Genomic DNA, 14480 nt, shown 5'->3' with positions numbered 1-14480 from the left:
AAACATTTTTGAGAGAGTTTGCCCCAAGATTTACATGCTAAAACTGCCACTGAGCCTACTTGAATTTCAGAGTGCCAAGTTCAAGTACTTAAGCACCTCAGCATGGCCAACCAGTAGCTTCAAAGCCTCTGACTAGCCAATAAATAGCATGAGCAATTCAGGGTTTATATATGTACACATCATTGTTTACAACCCCAAAAATCTTTCGGTGTTAAGATTACATCCGGGAAGTTGAGTCGTTCATAACTTTAATCGAATGACCTTTTTCAGAGCTGAATGATTGAACAACATAGGGTGCACTAGAGACAGAATAGATTTTTCATTACTATCCATGGTCCTGATCCTCCGAATCTGCTGCAGGATCAGTTTTAGGGATGTGAAGGAAACCATAGAGATCCTATTAAATTACATATGAAGTATTCTAATTCCTAATTCTGTGAAGGAAACTCAACAAAAAAATATTGTACCAGCCTAGATAACCCAGGAGCAGTACCAGTAGTAGGCTATTTCTTCATCAAGTGGGGAACAAAAGACAGCTAATTGTCAGAATGGTATAGCCTATATTTCATTACATCTGTACAGGAATGCATTGTAAATACATTTGACATCTAGCTCATTGTTTGCATAGTAAGATGACAAAATCGTTTAAAAAAAATGAAGACAACATATCATGTGCAGACGACAAGTCTATCTTTTTAATATTTAGCATAAAGGCACTATAGTATAAGGATTCAACTTATACTGTAGCATATATGCAATTGGATAAGAAAATAATGTATAGTAAATAATGTATTAAATACAGTATCATATTACAAATTCAATTAAAAATTCAGACCCGTTCAGTCTTCCGTGGCATTAGTTTTGCATCTGAGCTAACATTCACTCCTTTGCACTCTTCAGCTGCTGTAGATGCTGAATCAGTTCCTGGGGCAGACCCAGTTCAGACACTATGTCCATGCAACACTGTAGAAGTTGCTCAAGACTTTCCCCTGTAATGGCAAAGGGGTCTGTGGGCAGTGTGAAGCTCAAACGGGGCTTTTGTGGCAAGATGGGACCAATGTCCATATCACTGTCTTTCCTACAGCCGTCTGAGCCCTTGCTGCATCCCCCGCCTGCACAGCAGCCCGACTCAACCTCTCCAACTCCCAGATCCTCCATGTTCTCCGAAACGTCACTGACGCTGGGTACGGGGTTCTCCAAAGCCGCCTTCATTGCCTCCATGAGAGAGTCCTCATGCTTTACAACCCGCTGTAGGAGGTCAGTCACTGAGGCAGGGGTGTGGGTGTCTGGTCTCTGGAGCTGGCACCAGCACTGTATAGCACTGTGTAGAGAGATACAAAGGGCCAACAGAATCAGAGACAATGGGAGAGAGAACAGAGTGGGACAGGCATGGGTCATGCACAACAAAGAGGACAGCAATAATGTAGCCAGCACAAAGAGTCATATGGTCACATCATGGAAAGAAAGCTACCTTATTATTCCTTTCAGCTGCCCAATGGCCATGGTGCTTGCAGCTCCTTCCCTGTATCCCATGTTGAAACCAAGCTGGAGTGACGCTTCTTTTCCATGGTCGATGCCATCAACATAGCCGTCCTGACAGAGAACCACAGAACAGCATAACGTTCGTCACATTGTTTCTAGAGAGGGTGCTGTGGGTTACAATGCAGCCAGTTGTATTTACATTAGCTGCCTACAATGCCCACATTGTGTGCTGGGTGACGCTAGAAGCAGGGCGAAACACTTCGAGTTTTTGTTTCAACCTGGTAATTAATGGCATTCTCCTGGTTTCCCATGTCTGAATTAGCCTTATTAGAAGGAGAGGACCATGAAAACGAGAAATGTTTCGCCCCTACAGGTCTGACATTGAACAGCCCTGTGCTACAGAGAAGTGAACATTCTAGCTATAACTGGCTGATAAACCAAATAATTGTGAACAAGTCCAAAAAACCAACGCAATATGTAAAATATTAGGGAAAAAAATACGAAAAATGACAGCTAGCTAGGTGGAAAAATGATTGATAAACATTATCCATGCATTTACCTTCACACGTTTCTTCATATTGTACTTCCATTCTTTGTCCTGTAAATTAATATCATCCGCATCCTCGTCAAATACGTCCTCGCCACTGTACTGTACAGACTTAACCCAAGACATCGTGGACTTTAGAAATGAATTTTTGCCCCTACAAGCTTGAACGTTTAGTAACATAGTTTGACTGCAAGTCACGTGGGCCAGAAAAGTTAACGACGTCATCACAATGCGCGTTGTTTTTTTTTTCTTCTTTTGATGGATGGCAAAGAGACGAGTGCATACATTCTGCCATCTACTGCGGTGAAGTAAAATTACACACTCGTCTCCAGATTAGGTTTTATTTAGACTGTAGATGGCGCTAAACCCATACAGGTCTACAGAGCTGCTAAAAAATATGAAGGCCTACTGTACCACAGTTTGTCATCTACATTTGTTTAATCTATCCCACATTTTTTTAACAAGTAAAACGAATTATATGAAAATATTAATGAGGATGTAGTTCATAAACATCCAAGGAGTAGGTCTATTTCAAAGGCAAGATAGCCTACACAGAAATGCAAATGGGCTTTACTGTAGCCTACATCAAAATTAATTGCACCACAGATAGTATTTTATGCATTTTAATGATTGGTATTATCAATAACCTTTCCATCTACTACCCATCCCAAATAAAATGCTCCCTATTCATATCTGGGAAATAAATATCTGATAACCTTGTTCTAGTCACTAGTGAAAATAGAAATACAGAGTATTCTCTTTAAAGCCTCTGTGGACACTGACAGTCTCTTATTCCTTCCTCTAGCACTTCAGCCCATCTCTTTGGGATCTTTGCCTGACTGCGGACAGTCCTAATTCATTAAAGCTCCTTGAAACTGAGAGAGGGATGTTAATATTTAATCATTGAATTACTGGCACAATGGAGGAACGCCAGAACAAAAATAATGGCAATACCTTACACTTTCCGACTACTTTGTGTGCAAGAAATGTTTCTGTCTATTTACAGAGTTTTGGAGCCCAGATATTTATCCATTAAGAGAGTTGCAAAATGTCCTTTGGGAGCTGGTGTACACGCAGAGTAAACATATTTTGAAAATGGACTACTCTCTCCCATAGCATTTCATTCATGATGCCGGAAATGTTGATACTTTTACTTTGGCAGCTTCAGTACCTAACCCACATCCTTGATCGTTCTAGCAAAATGAGTTTTAGGAATTATGATTGATTGCTTTGTGTAACTGAGTAGTGACCAAATTAACGTTTATTTTCAATAAGTCTTCACATTTTGTTCAAGTAAATGTCACAGGGCTGAGATTGAACATCAAATGTAGGCCGTCTTGTTGTGGTATTAGAGGTCTGTACCGTATGATCTATTTACACAATACACCCGCAAACAACTTTTGTCCAGCTTGACTGCATCTGTCGTTGATGTCACTGCTCAGACGCTCTTTGCTATCTCCTGTTGAAGTTTCAAAGAGGAAAATATGTTATTTGTGACGACAAACACATTACTTGCTCATCAATATTGCATTTCCCCCCTTCTTGCTGTTGAAGGAAGAAAAAAGTCCCTGCTTTATTTTAAGATTTCCCATTCTTCATGCCATGCTTTATGGAAAACACAGGAGAGATAGAATGTGGTGGACAAATGCATTTCACCTAGGTAAGAATGCATTTGCAGGAGCTGGACAACAATGGCCTTGAGAATACTCAGAGGCCACGGTGGGTTTGTCTTTGCTTTGGAAATAGAGTCAGTCCGTGGGCCTCATTCACAGCAGCAGCCACACCTTCAGTCCCTCTACACAGAAAGCAGAACAACCAGCCAGGGCAATCGCCTGACACATTTCCATCCAATTTCCACTGCAGAATGTGTTCATTTTCGGCCTAATGGCATGTCATTCTGCTGGAGCCTTTGGTCAAGAATTAATCCTGGAATCAAAACAGATTTTCCGGAGAGCAATCTTCCATCAAGTATTGATTTTTTTACACTCACGGAGCCTGTACTCCCTAATTTAACCTGACAGCCGGCAGCACAATGGACTGGGAGCACCTTGGCATCTCACAGAGGGAACTCTCCACCTCCTCCTCTCTCTCGTTCTCACTCTCTTTCTCTCTCTCTCCCTCCTTCTTTATCTCCATCTCCCTCTTTCAAAAAGTGAAAGAAAGGTGGGGAAAACAGAATCAGGGGATGTAAAGCTTCCTTCTCCCCGGTTTTACCTCTAATTATGTTTTCAAGTATAGTGCAACTCTGCAAGGTATGAGGCTGAGAGAGAAAAGGGGAGAGAGTCTTCTGGGGCGGCTATCAGGTATCATTATGGGCCTGTTGACATCTCTCTGTTTTTGAGTGATTCTCAGCTGTGATTTCCCCCCAGCCATTTTCCTGAGATGTGCGTGGAGGGTCTCATCATGGCCCCATAAAGAAGGCCAAAGTGTCCTCACTGGGCCCCCACTAATAAGAGCAAAGATGCAGCCAACCATACCACTCACTCCTCTATCCATATCTCCTCTCTCACACTCACTGCCTTTTGCTTTGTGCTCTCTGTCTCTTTGTCTCAAAGTACACTATAGGTGGTTCAGGGAGAGAGTGAGAGGCGGATGAAGAGGTGGATGTTGTCCATACAAACATCTCATCAGAGGAACAGTTATCTTCCAGACTACCAAACATCCGAAAGAAGGGATCTCTGACCCTTCAAGACTCCTGTGATCCATGTACAAAAATATACAGCACTCTCTCAGATGGCACCACTCCACTTAGAATAAAACCCAGTCGTCTTGTTTTGACCTTTTTTGGATTATATAAATCTGAAGGAAATGGACAGCACAACGATTTTCCACAATGATCAGGATAGCTATGCTGTCTGTATAATGAAATATAGCAGTGACTATGGCTAGAGATCCGGTTTGGGTCCATTCATTTCAACTCATAAATTGAAAGTCAACCCATGGGCAATCCTCCTATTTATAAAGCCAATTCCTTATTGCGTTAACTTGAGGTGGAATTGACCCTGGAAGAGATAATCAGACCTATAGATTTTCACCCTGACAACAATAATTAGGTAAAGCAGATGGTGTTTGCCATTTGATTTTTTTTACATAATGTTCTGAACATTACAGCAATGTAAATATCTCTGTTGAATTCATTCAAAATGATTGAATTTATCATTTCCACAACACGCAAGAATGACAGAGAAAAAAACTGAAGTCAAATCAACTCCCTTGGAGAAGTGGGACACATGAAACACTGGGCGTAACCCTGAGTCCTGATGGAAAACAGAAGGCATCACAAAGTGAGAAGATGCATTCACACAGTCAGTGTAGACAAGACAGTGTGGAAAGTTTAATGGGCTGTGGGCAATGCAATCTGCTGCTCCAGTCAGGGTGCCAGCCATCTCCATAAAAACCTTGGCTATTAACTCTTCAACCTTCAAATGCCTCAAATTGTGTCATGGCTAATAATGGTGGGAAAACCTCCAGAACAACACCAAAAGCAACAAGGGATCATATGCATGGACAACTTGGATCGCATGAGGATTGGTAATTGTACCCCCAGAGGCATCCTGGTGTGCAGAGCAGAGCAGCATAGTGGGAGACTCCTCAGCGGCTTGGGGGCTGAGCAGTGAGAGGAGCAACATCTCAACCTTGAGGAGGAAGTGAAAACAAGGAAGCAGAGGGCTGCCGGTAGTGAGGGATACACCGACAGTTCGTTTACTGAGAACATCAGCCCAGTGCACATTGTCGGAAAGATAAGGAAAGTGAATGCCTCATGCCTGATGGAAAACAAAGGGGGCAATTTAAAACCATCTGCATCCAACACATGCACCCTCCTCCTCCACCTTTATCTTTCTGTGTCCTGACTGATATTGAAACATAATCCATTTGGACTGCCGACATGTCATAATATTTTCTTCTAACCCTCTTCTCACAATTTCAGTTGGCGTCTTGTTGAACAGGAATGTGCTATAAGTCAGTCGGTTGACTTTTGCAGAGAGATTATTTTTTTTCTATTCAGACTGTCATAGATCAACCCAGAGAGATTCTCTTGTTTGAAAGACTATATATACGTTCTGTAGCCAAAATCCAAATAGAATTGTCTAATTTGCCAACAGCACATAAAGAAGTGACAAATGTCCCCCTCTAATTTAATTGAGAAAGGGCACTTGTTCTTGTCTATAACTGTTCTGTACTTTGTCATGCATTTGTACGTTTTATATGGAACCCAGCAAGAGTATCTGCTGCATGTTCAGAAGCTAATGGTGATCTTAATCAACTAAACTAAAGTAAACTGCAAAGAACACTGACATGTTTATGATTATTATTAGGGGTCATGGATATTGTCACACCCTGACCTTAGTATTCTTTGTTTTCCTTGTTATTTTGGTTAGGTCAGGGTGTGACATGGGTGATGTTTGTGTTTTTGTCTTGTCTAGGGGTTTTGTATGTTTAAGGATGTTTCTAGGTAAATTGTATGTCTATGGTTGCCTAGATTGGTTCTCAATTAGAGGCAGCTATCTATCGTTGTCTCTGATTGGGAACCATATTTAGGCAGCCATATTCTGTGGGTACTTTGTGGGTGATTATCTATGTCTGGTGCTTGTTAGCACAGTTCTTATAGCGGCACGGTCGTTTTGTGTTCAGTGCTTTCTTTAATTAAAATATCATCATGAACACATGCGCTTTGGTCTACTCCATACGACGATCATGACAGATATTGTTTAAAATCCAGGGTCAAACAGCTTCCGTATTGATTAAAGATACTTTACTAGCAACCTTATCCCACCCATATACATACAATTAATAGAACAGAATATTCTATACTGAACAAAAATATAAATGCAACATTTAAAGTGTTAGCCCATGTTTCATGAGCTGAAATAAAAGGTCCCAGAAATGTTCCATAAGCACAAAAATATTATTTCTCTCTTATGCACAAATTTCTTTACATCCCTGTTAGTGAGCATTTCTCCTTTGCCAAGATAATTCATCCACCTGACAGGTGTTGCATGTCAAGAAGCTGATTAAACAGCATGACCATTACAAAGGTGGTGGGGACAGTAAAAGGCCCCTCTCTAAAATGTGCAGTTTTGTGACACAGCACGATGGCACAGATGTCTCAAGTTTTGAGGGAGCGTGCAATTTGCATGCTGACTGCAGGAATGTCCACCAGAGCTGTTGCCAGAGAATTGAACGTTCATTTCTCTACCATAAGCCGAGGCTTTAGAGAAATTGGCAGTACGTCCAACCAGCCTCACACCCACAGACCATGTGTAACCTGGCCAGGTCAGGATCTCCACATCCGGCTTCACCTGTGGGATCGTCTGAGGAGATGGGTGCTGCTGAGGAGTATTTATGTCTGTAATAAAGCACTTTTGTCTGGAAAAACTCATTGGCTGGGCCTGGCTCCTCGATGGGTGGGCCTGGCTCCCCATTGGCTGGGCCTGGCTCCCCAATGGGTGGGCCTGGCTTCCCATTGGCTGGGCCTGGCTCCTCGATGGGTGGGCCTGGCTCCCATATGTCTGATGAATTTATTTCAATTGACTGATTTCCTTCTATGAACTGTAACTCAGTCAAATCTTTTAAGTTGTTGCGTGTTTACGTCTATATTTTTGTTGATTATAATTCTAAACAATGTCCCATGATATGTGGACCAAAATATCAGCATATCAGCTGTACCATTTTGAACATTTGAGTGGGATTCCGTATCAGTATGGCATTGTGTGAAAAAAATGTGGACTTTAAGAATGTTCGTCTATTCTATTCCATTTCTATGATTCCACCTCACGTATCAGGTTACACCTCTCCTTACAAGGGTAGTGCGTTGTTTATATGTTGAGAGTGAGATCTGTTGATTTTGTGCCCTGGTCACTCACTTATTGACACTAACTTTTGGAGTTGAAGTTTACTTTTCCATCAACAAACTATAAACATTTTAAGATATTGAAAAAAGATGAGTCGGAATAGCTGTCTCTGCACAATGATATTGTACATAGAAAAATAAAGAAACTGGAATAAATACAAAACAAAAGAATATCAAATAGCCCAAGTTATACCTCAACCATCGCCACTTAAAAATATATCTAGTATTTCGAAACGAAGAGGGGAAAAAACTGAAAGGATGACAAAAAACATCTTCAACATCAGTTTTCAGCCTAATGTTAATAATTTATGTTGTCTGTGCTTTTTTTTATTATTATTATTTATTTACTACTTTCTATTCACCAGACAGTCAGTTTTCAAAGGCTTCATGGACAAGAAAGCTATTTCAAACTTTGGAGTTTAGTTTCAAAAGGCTTTCACCCAAGAATGTGTTTTCCCCCTCATACACTTGTCTCGGTATTGTTTTCTGCTAAGGCAAAGAAATGAAACATTGATGTGAAATAACCCTGACATGTATTCCTTTCTATTGACCCTATGGAAATCTAAATGAATTGCTACTGACCCCAGAGGTTTGCAGCCTGTCCGTTTGCTTTTAGGTGCAAACTCTCTGTATTGAAAGGTGGTTCATTGGTGGAAAAGCCTTTGTGGACACATCTCTCTCAATCATGGCACACTGGAAGTGCAAGAAAAAAACCTCTAAACTGATAGCCAAGGGGGTGGGCTGGGGGGATACGGAGCAGAACACATAAGTCTGAGCTAACTTTATGCTCCAACTATACATGTACACTGTGTCTGGGTTTTAATGGAATTGAGATGCACTTGCGCTGACAGCAAAGTATGCATTGGTAAAATAGGATAGGAAAATATGTCAAAATCATGTGAGACTGGAGAAGAGTGAATTCAAAAAAGCAGATTTTCTGCAATCCGTCCCTTATTACTCCAACTGCAGTGTTTACAATGTCTGTCGGTAAACTCTTAGAACCCCGAGGAACCCTTTTTTTCTAAGAGTCTATGTTGTTAGGAATGTGGTGCATTAGTGCTTTCTTCATCATCATATGCAGCTCTTACCAGAGACGTTCTCTAAAATGTCCCTAAACATATATTTTAGATTCGGATGATTTATTCTACATTTCATAAGAAACAAGACAGTCCATTCATGTCAAACAATTGTTTATTATTAATTATGGTACAAATAAATGTGACAGACTTGAAGAATTGTAGAAATACACAAAGTGCTGCATAACTGACCAAACAGATATTGCTCTATAGATTAAGTTCAGTCTATAAAATTTAAAGCAACCTTTGCAGATTCATCAGCTTTGGTTTCAAGGTCGTTCTTGAGTTCTAACAACATTTCAAAACCAGTTGGTGTGTGAGTCTGTGTGGATATCGTTTGAAAACATTTATTTAAATTATTATTATTATTATTTTTAAACATAATTGGGTGCAATTATAAAGCCTTCTTTGCCCCTTATGAAATAGGACACACCTTGAAGACTGTAACTGAGCAGTGCATGTAACAAAGTCACAGAGAGAGAAAAAACACACAAAAAAAAACAAGTGACAACAAAGTTTAGAAAGTCCTGTACATGTTACCCTGGAAACCACTTGACTAAAATAAAACACATGGCATACAGAATCTCAGTTCAGACACAACCCCCCCCCCATGAGAAGTGAACACTACTTACAAACATTTTACAGGAGCCATTCTTCTGTATTTTCTTCTGTCATGGCGTTTGCGTGGCATTGCTCAGTGTGCGAGGACAGTGCTGAGGTAAAATGTCAATGAACTACAACTTATCTAATCATCGACTCTCTTCGTATTTCAAGATTGTCAGCGACATGAACCCATTTCTCTGTACAATGTGCATATAACTATAGAGCTTTGGTCCAGCATCGAAAGTTTGAGCGAAGGTATAAATCCGTTCCTTGTCTTTGTTTTTGGTTACAGCTTCATTGTTGAGCCTCAGTACTACATGCCCATACTGTACATCAGCCGCAGCATCATCACTTCTCTTACATGTTGGGATGAGGTGGGGTGAGACAGGGAGGGAACACACAAAAAAATCTTTGGATTGATTTAAATCACATATGACTTAAAGTATATTATGATTGACCACTATTTAGTAATACTGCCTTTAAATATCTAAAAAGGTGTAGTATGACACTGTTTAACACTACTTCCTGTAAAGGTATATGATAACTAATAAATGGAATGAACTCGTCAGGGAGCTTTTATGTATAGTACCTCTTAAACCTCAGCCTACTGGAACATACAGTCCAGACTACAATATCAATGAATGTCTATTTCCTTATGCGTTTGTAAGTGTTATCAAGTGCACTTTACGTTGCTAGGCAACACCAGTGCACAGGGGGACTAACAGACATTGAACAAAACACACCAATACGAAAACACCGCAGAAAATCTAAGTTCACTGAGCCTGTCATGTAACACTCGCCATTCTCCCCTCACCTTATTTAAGTGTTTTATACGAGTCAAATAAGAACATTTCACATCAATGTGAAATCTTAAGAGTTCTGAGAAGTGGTTTTACACATATGTACTAGTTTGCAAATATTCAGTGGAGAGGTTCAACACATTGGCAGTATAGCTTATTGACACATCAACGGGGTAGCAATATTGATTCCTTGAATCCTCCATGTGGGTCCTGGTTATATTGAAGTACACCTATGGGGGAGGAGGGGGGGGTGAGCTCGACGTTATGATGAGACTCTGTTTAGATCTGTATATTAACAGCTACGCAGCAACAACACCCTATGATTTGTTAGTTGAAATGAATATGGATTATGTCTTGCGGACGGGCTATTGGGTTGTCTTGCGTTTCACACAACTTTTTCCAATACACTTTTTTAATTAGGCTATACTGTCTGTCAAGGCTTCGCTGTAGAATCACTCAAAGCAGAAGACAATGAAAACAAACAAAACAACAGCATGACATTTTGCAAACAGCGTTTGACCCCTGAAGACAACGATTCAGAGATGAGAAAACCTTCCGATTGATTCGATTAGAATGAGTCGCTGAATGCTTAAAGAAAGTAATCCATATTTTGCTCTAAGGGCAGAAAAATGTGAGATAATTGCTAAATCCTCTACATGTGTCATTTGTTCTCCGTGACAGTGTACTCTGAAGAATGTACTTAATGATTTGAAGCTCGGGCTACCTTTTGTGGTTTTTGTGGTCTTGTTTTCAGATTCCTGTAACCCAAACCTTGTTATCGGAAAACATGTGGGAGCAATTTGGTTATGCTATGCTACGGCAAATAGAACAAACTAGACACACACTTCAGAAAGGGACGGGCAGAAAAGTCCTCACAGTCCAACACATTTTCTATATTGCAATATAAAGAGGGTTGTCAATTAACAAAGAGTTCTCTTTTGAAAGTAAACATTTTATTTGGCATACCGTTGGCCTTTGTGTAAAGTAGTTGAACTCAGTGTATGAAAGAAACCCCGCAGGGGGAAAAAAGAACAAAAGGGAACGTATAAAGCACATCAAAATAACTAAAACTTTTAATTGGCCAAGGTAAAAAAAATAAAAAATCTCCCCAAGTCCTTGAGCTGAAGCAATGTGTTCTTTGGCTATCAGGCTTTGGCAACAGAATGACTTACAACAGCACTTGACACAGTATAACACTGAGGGAAGTTCTCCCTGACACAACACTAGGCCTGAAATAACAGAATTGATGGCATGTTTCTGTATGTATATATATTAAAAAAAAAGTCACAGTTGTCTCAAAAGGAAAATAAGGTTGAAAAGACATTGTCTTCCGTCGTGGATGACATATATATTTTGGTGAACAGAGACAGAACCTTTATGGTTAAGGTACTGAGTATACCCACACTGTTTGGACAGCCTTAAGTTTTATTGTCCTTCATCAACAAAACATAAGACAATCTCATAAAATCATTGATAAATACCTGTAAAAGTTGTTACCTGTAAAAACACCGTGACTTAAAATAGCTGCAGATGAGAAGGAATCTGAGACAAACAACAATGTCATTGTTTCACAGCAAAAAATGCATTGACACGACAAATCTTTCAAAGAGAACTTTGACATTGTGATTTCAATCTGAAGACGGTATTTAGTAGATATTTACATATCAGCCCAGGAAATAAAATTAAGTGAAACAAAGATAAAATGTACACCCAACCTCACACATATATCGTAGATTTTTTTGCCAGTACAAATGTAAAAATTTAGAACACATTTACACTTAAAAAATTATTCTTAGTATTCTGATGCCACAGACTTTGGTAAGTAGTTAGTGTTTTTGTCTTTGATTTTGGTATGATCTCTTTACTAAAATCTCCCTAATGGGAACCCAAATTTGGACAATGTTCTGGTCTATGAGGCCAGAATTCGATTGCTTTGAAACAGCACACTGTAGGTTTGTAATGTTTTCTCTCAAATGTGAACATATTTTTTCCCTTATATTTGGTTTTTGCCAAAATATTTAAATAACTGTGGTAATCACACTGACAACACTTATTTTTGTTTGCAAATGTTCATAACTGTCCTTTCAGTTGCCTTTATAAAGGGAGAGGAATGTTCTTTCAGTCTTCATCCTACTTTGGGTCATGAGCCACCGTGTTGTTTGAACTTTCCTCTTTACCTCTAGTTTCGGTCGTTCATTTAGGGAGCTCTTCCAGAGAATCAGAGAGAGGGTCCATGGGCGCGGTCGGGCCGAGGTCCAGGTCCAGATCCCCGGGCTGTTTCAACCGCTTTATTGTGTTTTTCAACGCTTGCCTCTTGTTGCAGAACCAGACGCGGACCACCTCGCGGTCATAGTTCAGTTTCTCGGCTATCTCGGTCATTTCCTGTCCAGAGGGGTGCGTGTTCTTCTCAAAGTGGCTGTTGAGGATCTCCAGCGCTTGTGGGGTGAAAGAGGTCCTCCGCTTGCGTTTTTTGGAGGGCTCACTGCCGATAAACTCGGTCAGGTTCTGCATGCCGGACCGGTGGCGGGCCTCGGCCTCGGCCATCCAGCGTTCCAGAACCGGCTTAATCTTCTGGGCGCTTTTTGGGGTGATGTCCAACTTCTCAAACCTGGCAGGATATAAAAGGCCAGGGTTCAGTTTGCCTGTCAGACTGCTACCTATAGGGTTTTCTTGGGCTTCCTGTGGTAGGAAAAAGTGGCTTCTCAGGATGGTGTGTCTGGGGAGAATTGAGAGAGAAGAATCTTACTTAGGTGCCCTGCTGGGCCAAGGGATAACCTGCCTGCCTCAGTGAACTGGGCCTCCTCTCCCAAGCAGCTGCCACTGGGACAGAGACACCCACCAGCCTTGGTTACATCCATGGCAGTTTGTAGCCAAAGTTAAAGCAGCTGAAAGTGAACGTTGCATGTGGTGCCATTTTGTTTTCGCTTTGTTCACTTTACTTTTGTCTGGTTGGCTGTGGCTGTAGTTCTCTGTCCCAGTTAGGCAGCGTTGGGGTGAGGAGACCCTGCCAATGGCTAGAAAAATACTTCAGGTGGACCAATAAAACTGCCCGAGCACCAGACTATAATGATCAAACACTGAGCTCTAGCTATGGAGACTACACTAGTATGCATTGATACACAATACCATCTACCCATCATATCATCAATCAGAAAAAGGTAAAAAGGGGTTAACCAAACAATGCCATTTTTCCCAATACCTTCCCTTCAAGTGATAAAAGTCAAGGTTTTTATTTCATATGGTCAGACAGGCAGCAGTGCAAGCACTTAAGCACAGAACTATCATTTACAAAAGCAGTTTGAATTATTCATCAAAATGCACATTTTAATACATTTTTCTAACTTTTCTCCCCCAGGCACTCATTGTATATTTAAAAAGAATACATTTCCACTTTTCAGACTTGAATATACTTGCAAGTTTATGAATGCATGAAGCACAAGTAAATATTTGAATGTAGTGTATTGTGTACTTTAGTGCCTTTGAAATGAACCCTCAATAGCTCAAAACAATAGTTCCAAAGTTTTGAAAGAGTTCCTAAGTCATGAACAGTAGCTAAATTAAGGCTTGCTGAATCAGTATGATCTCACCAAATAGTGGATATATACTACTGTACTACTAGATCATTGTAAGGGGTATCTGTACTGTAACTCAGTGTATTTTGACCCTGTTAGCTGCAGTGTTCTGTGAGACAAGCACAGAGACGGCGTTTGGCTTGGACGTGCTGAAGGATGATGGAACTGGGCTAAAGTTGCTGGGTTTCTCACATGCCGTGTAATAATGGAATCAGTGTCAGAGTGCGGTTTAAGCTGCCTGCCCTCTAATGAGAGTCCAGGCATCTGTCTAGGTGTTCAGGGGCGAGCGGCTGAGAGAAAAAGTGATACGCCTTTAAAACAACAGCGGAACACGCCTAGGCCTCTTCTATGACCTCGACCTATCACAGATGCCTTTAATATAATCTTCCCGGAAGGCAGGTGAGGAGATGCCTCAGAGCTGGGAGAAAGGACCCCTCTCACAGGACCAAAATGAAAGACATTTCTTAGTGGAGAGTCAACTTGTCATACAGAACGATAGCGAATAATGCCCTGTCTGTTTTTCCGCTTTCCAACTCTGTTTTTACATTT

The 14480-nt window shown here is 40.7% G+C and overlaps 2 protein-coding genes across 2 annotated transcripts in view; both read right to left on the bottom strand.

Moving 5' to 3' along the window:
- Nucleotides 1–668: 668 nt before the first annotated feature.
- On the bottom strand, nt 669–2257 carry otulina (OTU deubiquitinase with linear linkage specificity a). Its single transcript, XM_024392358.2, has 3 exons — nt 2042–2257; nt 1472–1593; nt 669–1321 (listed from the first exon to the last, which is right to left on the bottom strand). Exons 1-3 carry the CDS (start codon nt 2252–2254, stop codon nt 880–882), a joined length of 777 nt encoding a protein of 258 aa, XP_024248126.1. The 5' UTR covers nt 2255–2257; the 3' UTR covers nt 669–879.
- Nucleotides 2258–9088: 6831 nt separating this feature from the next.
- The window catches only part of pou6f2 (POU class 6 homeobox 2), an 89908-nt gene continuing 84516 nt past the window's right edge, over nt 9089–14480 (bottom strand). The window contains exon 9 of the mRNA XM_042308911.1: nt 9089–13075. Within this exon, the coding sequence (XP_042164845.1) occupies nt 12553–13075 (523 nt within the window). The 3' untranslated portion in view covers nt 9089–12552. The remainder of the gene's footprint in view (nt 13076–14480) is intronic.

This window comes from Oncorhynchus tshawytscha, linkage group LG29 (assembly GCF_018296145.1).
Source record: "Oncorhynchus tshawytscha isolate Ot180627B linkage group LG29, Otsh_v2.0, whole genome shotgun sequence".
In the NCBI taxonomy this organism is placed as follows: Eukaryota; Metazoa; Chordata; class Actinopteri; order Salmoniformes; family Salmonidae; genus Oncorhynchus; species Oncorhynchus tshawytscha.
Note: the sequence above shows the minus strand (reverse complement) of the source record. Positions and strands in the feature narration are given on the sequence as shown.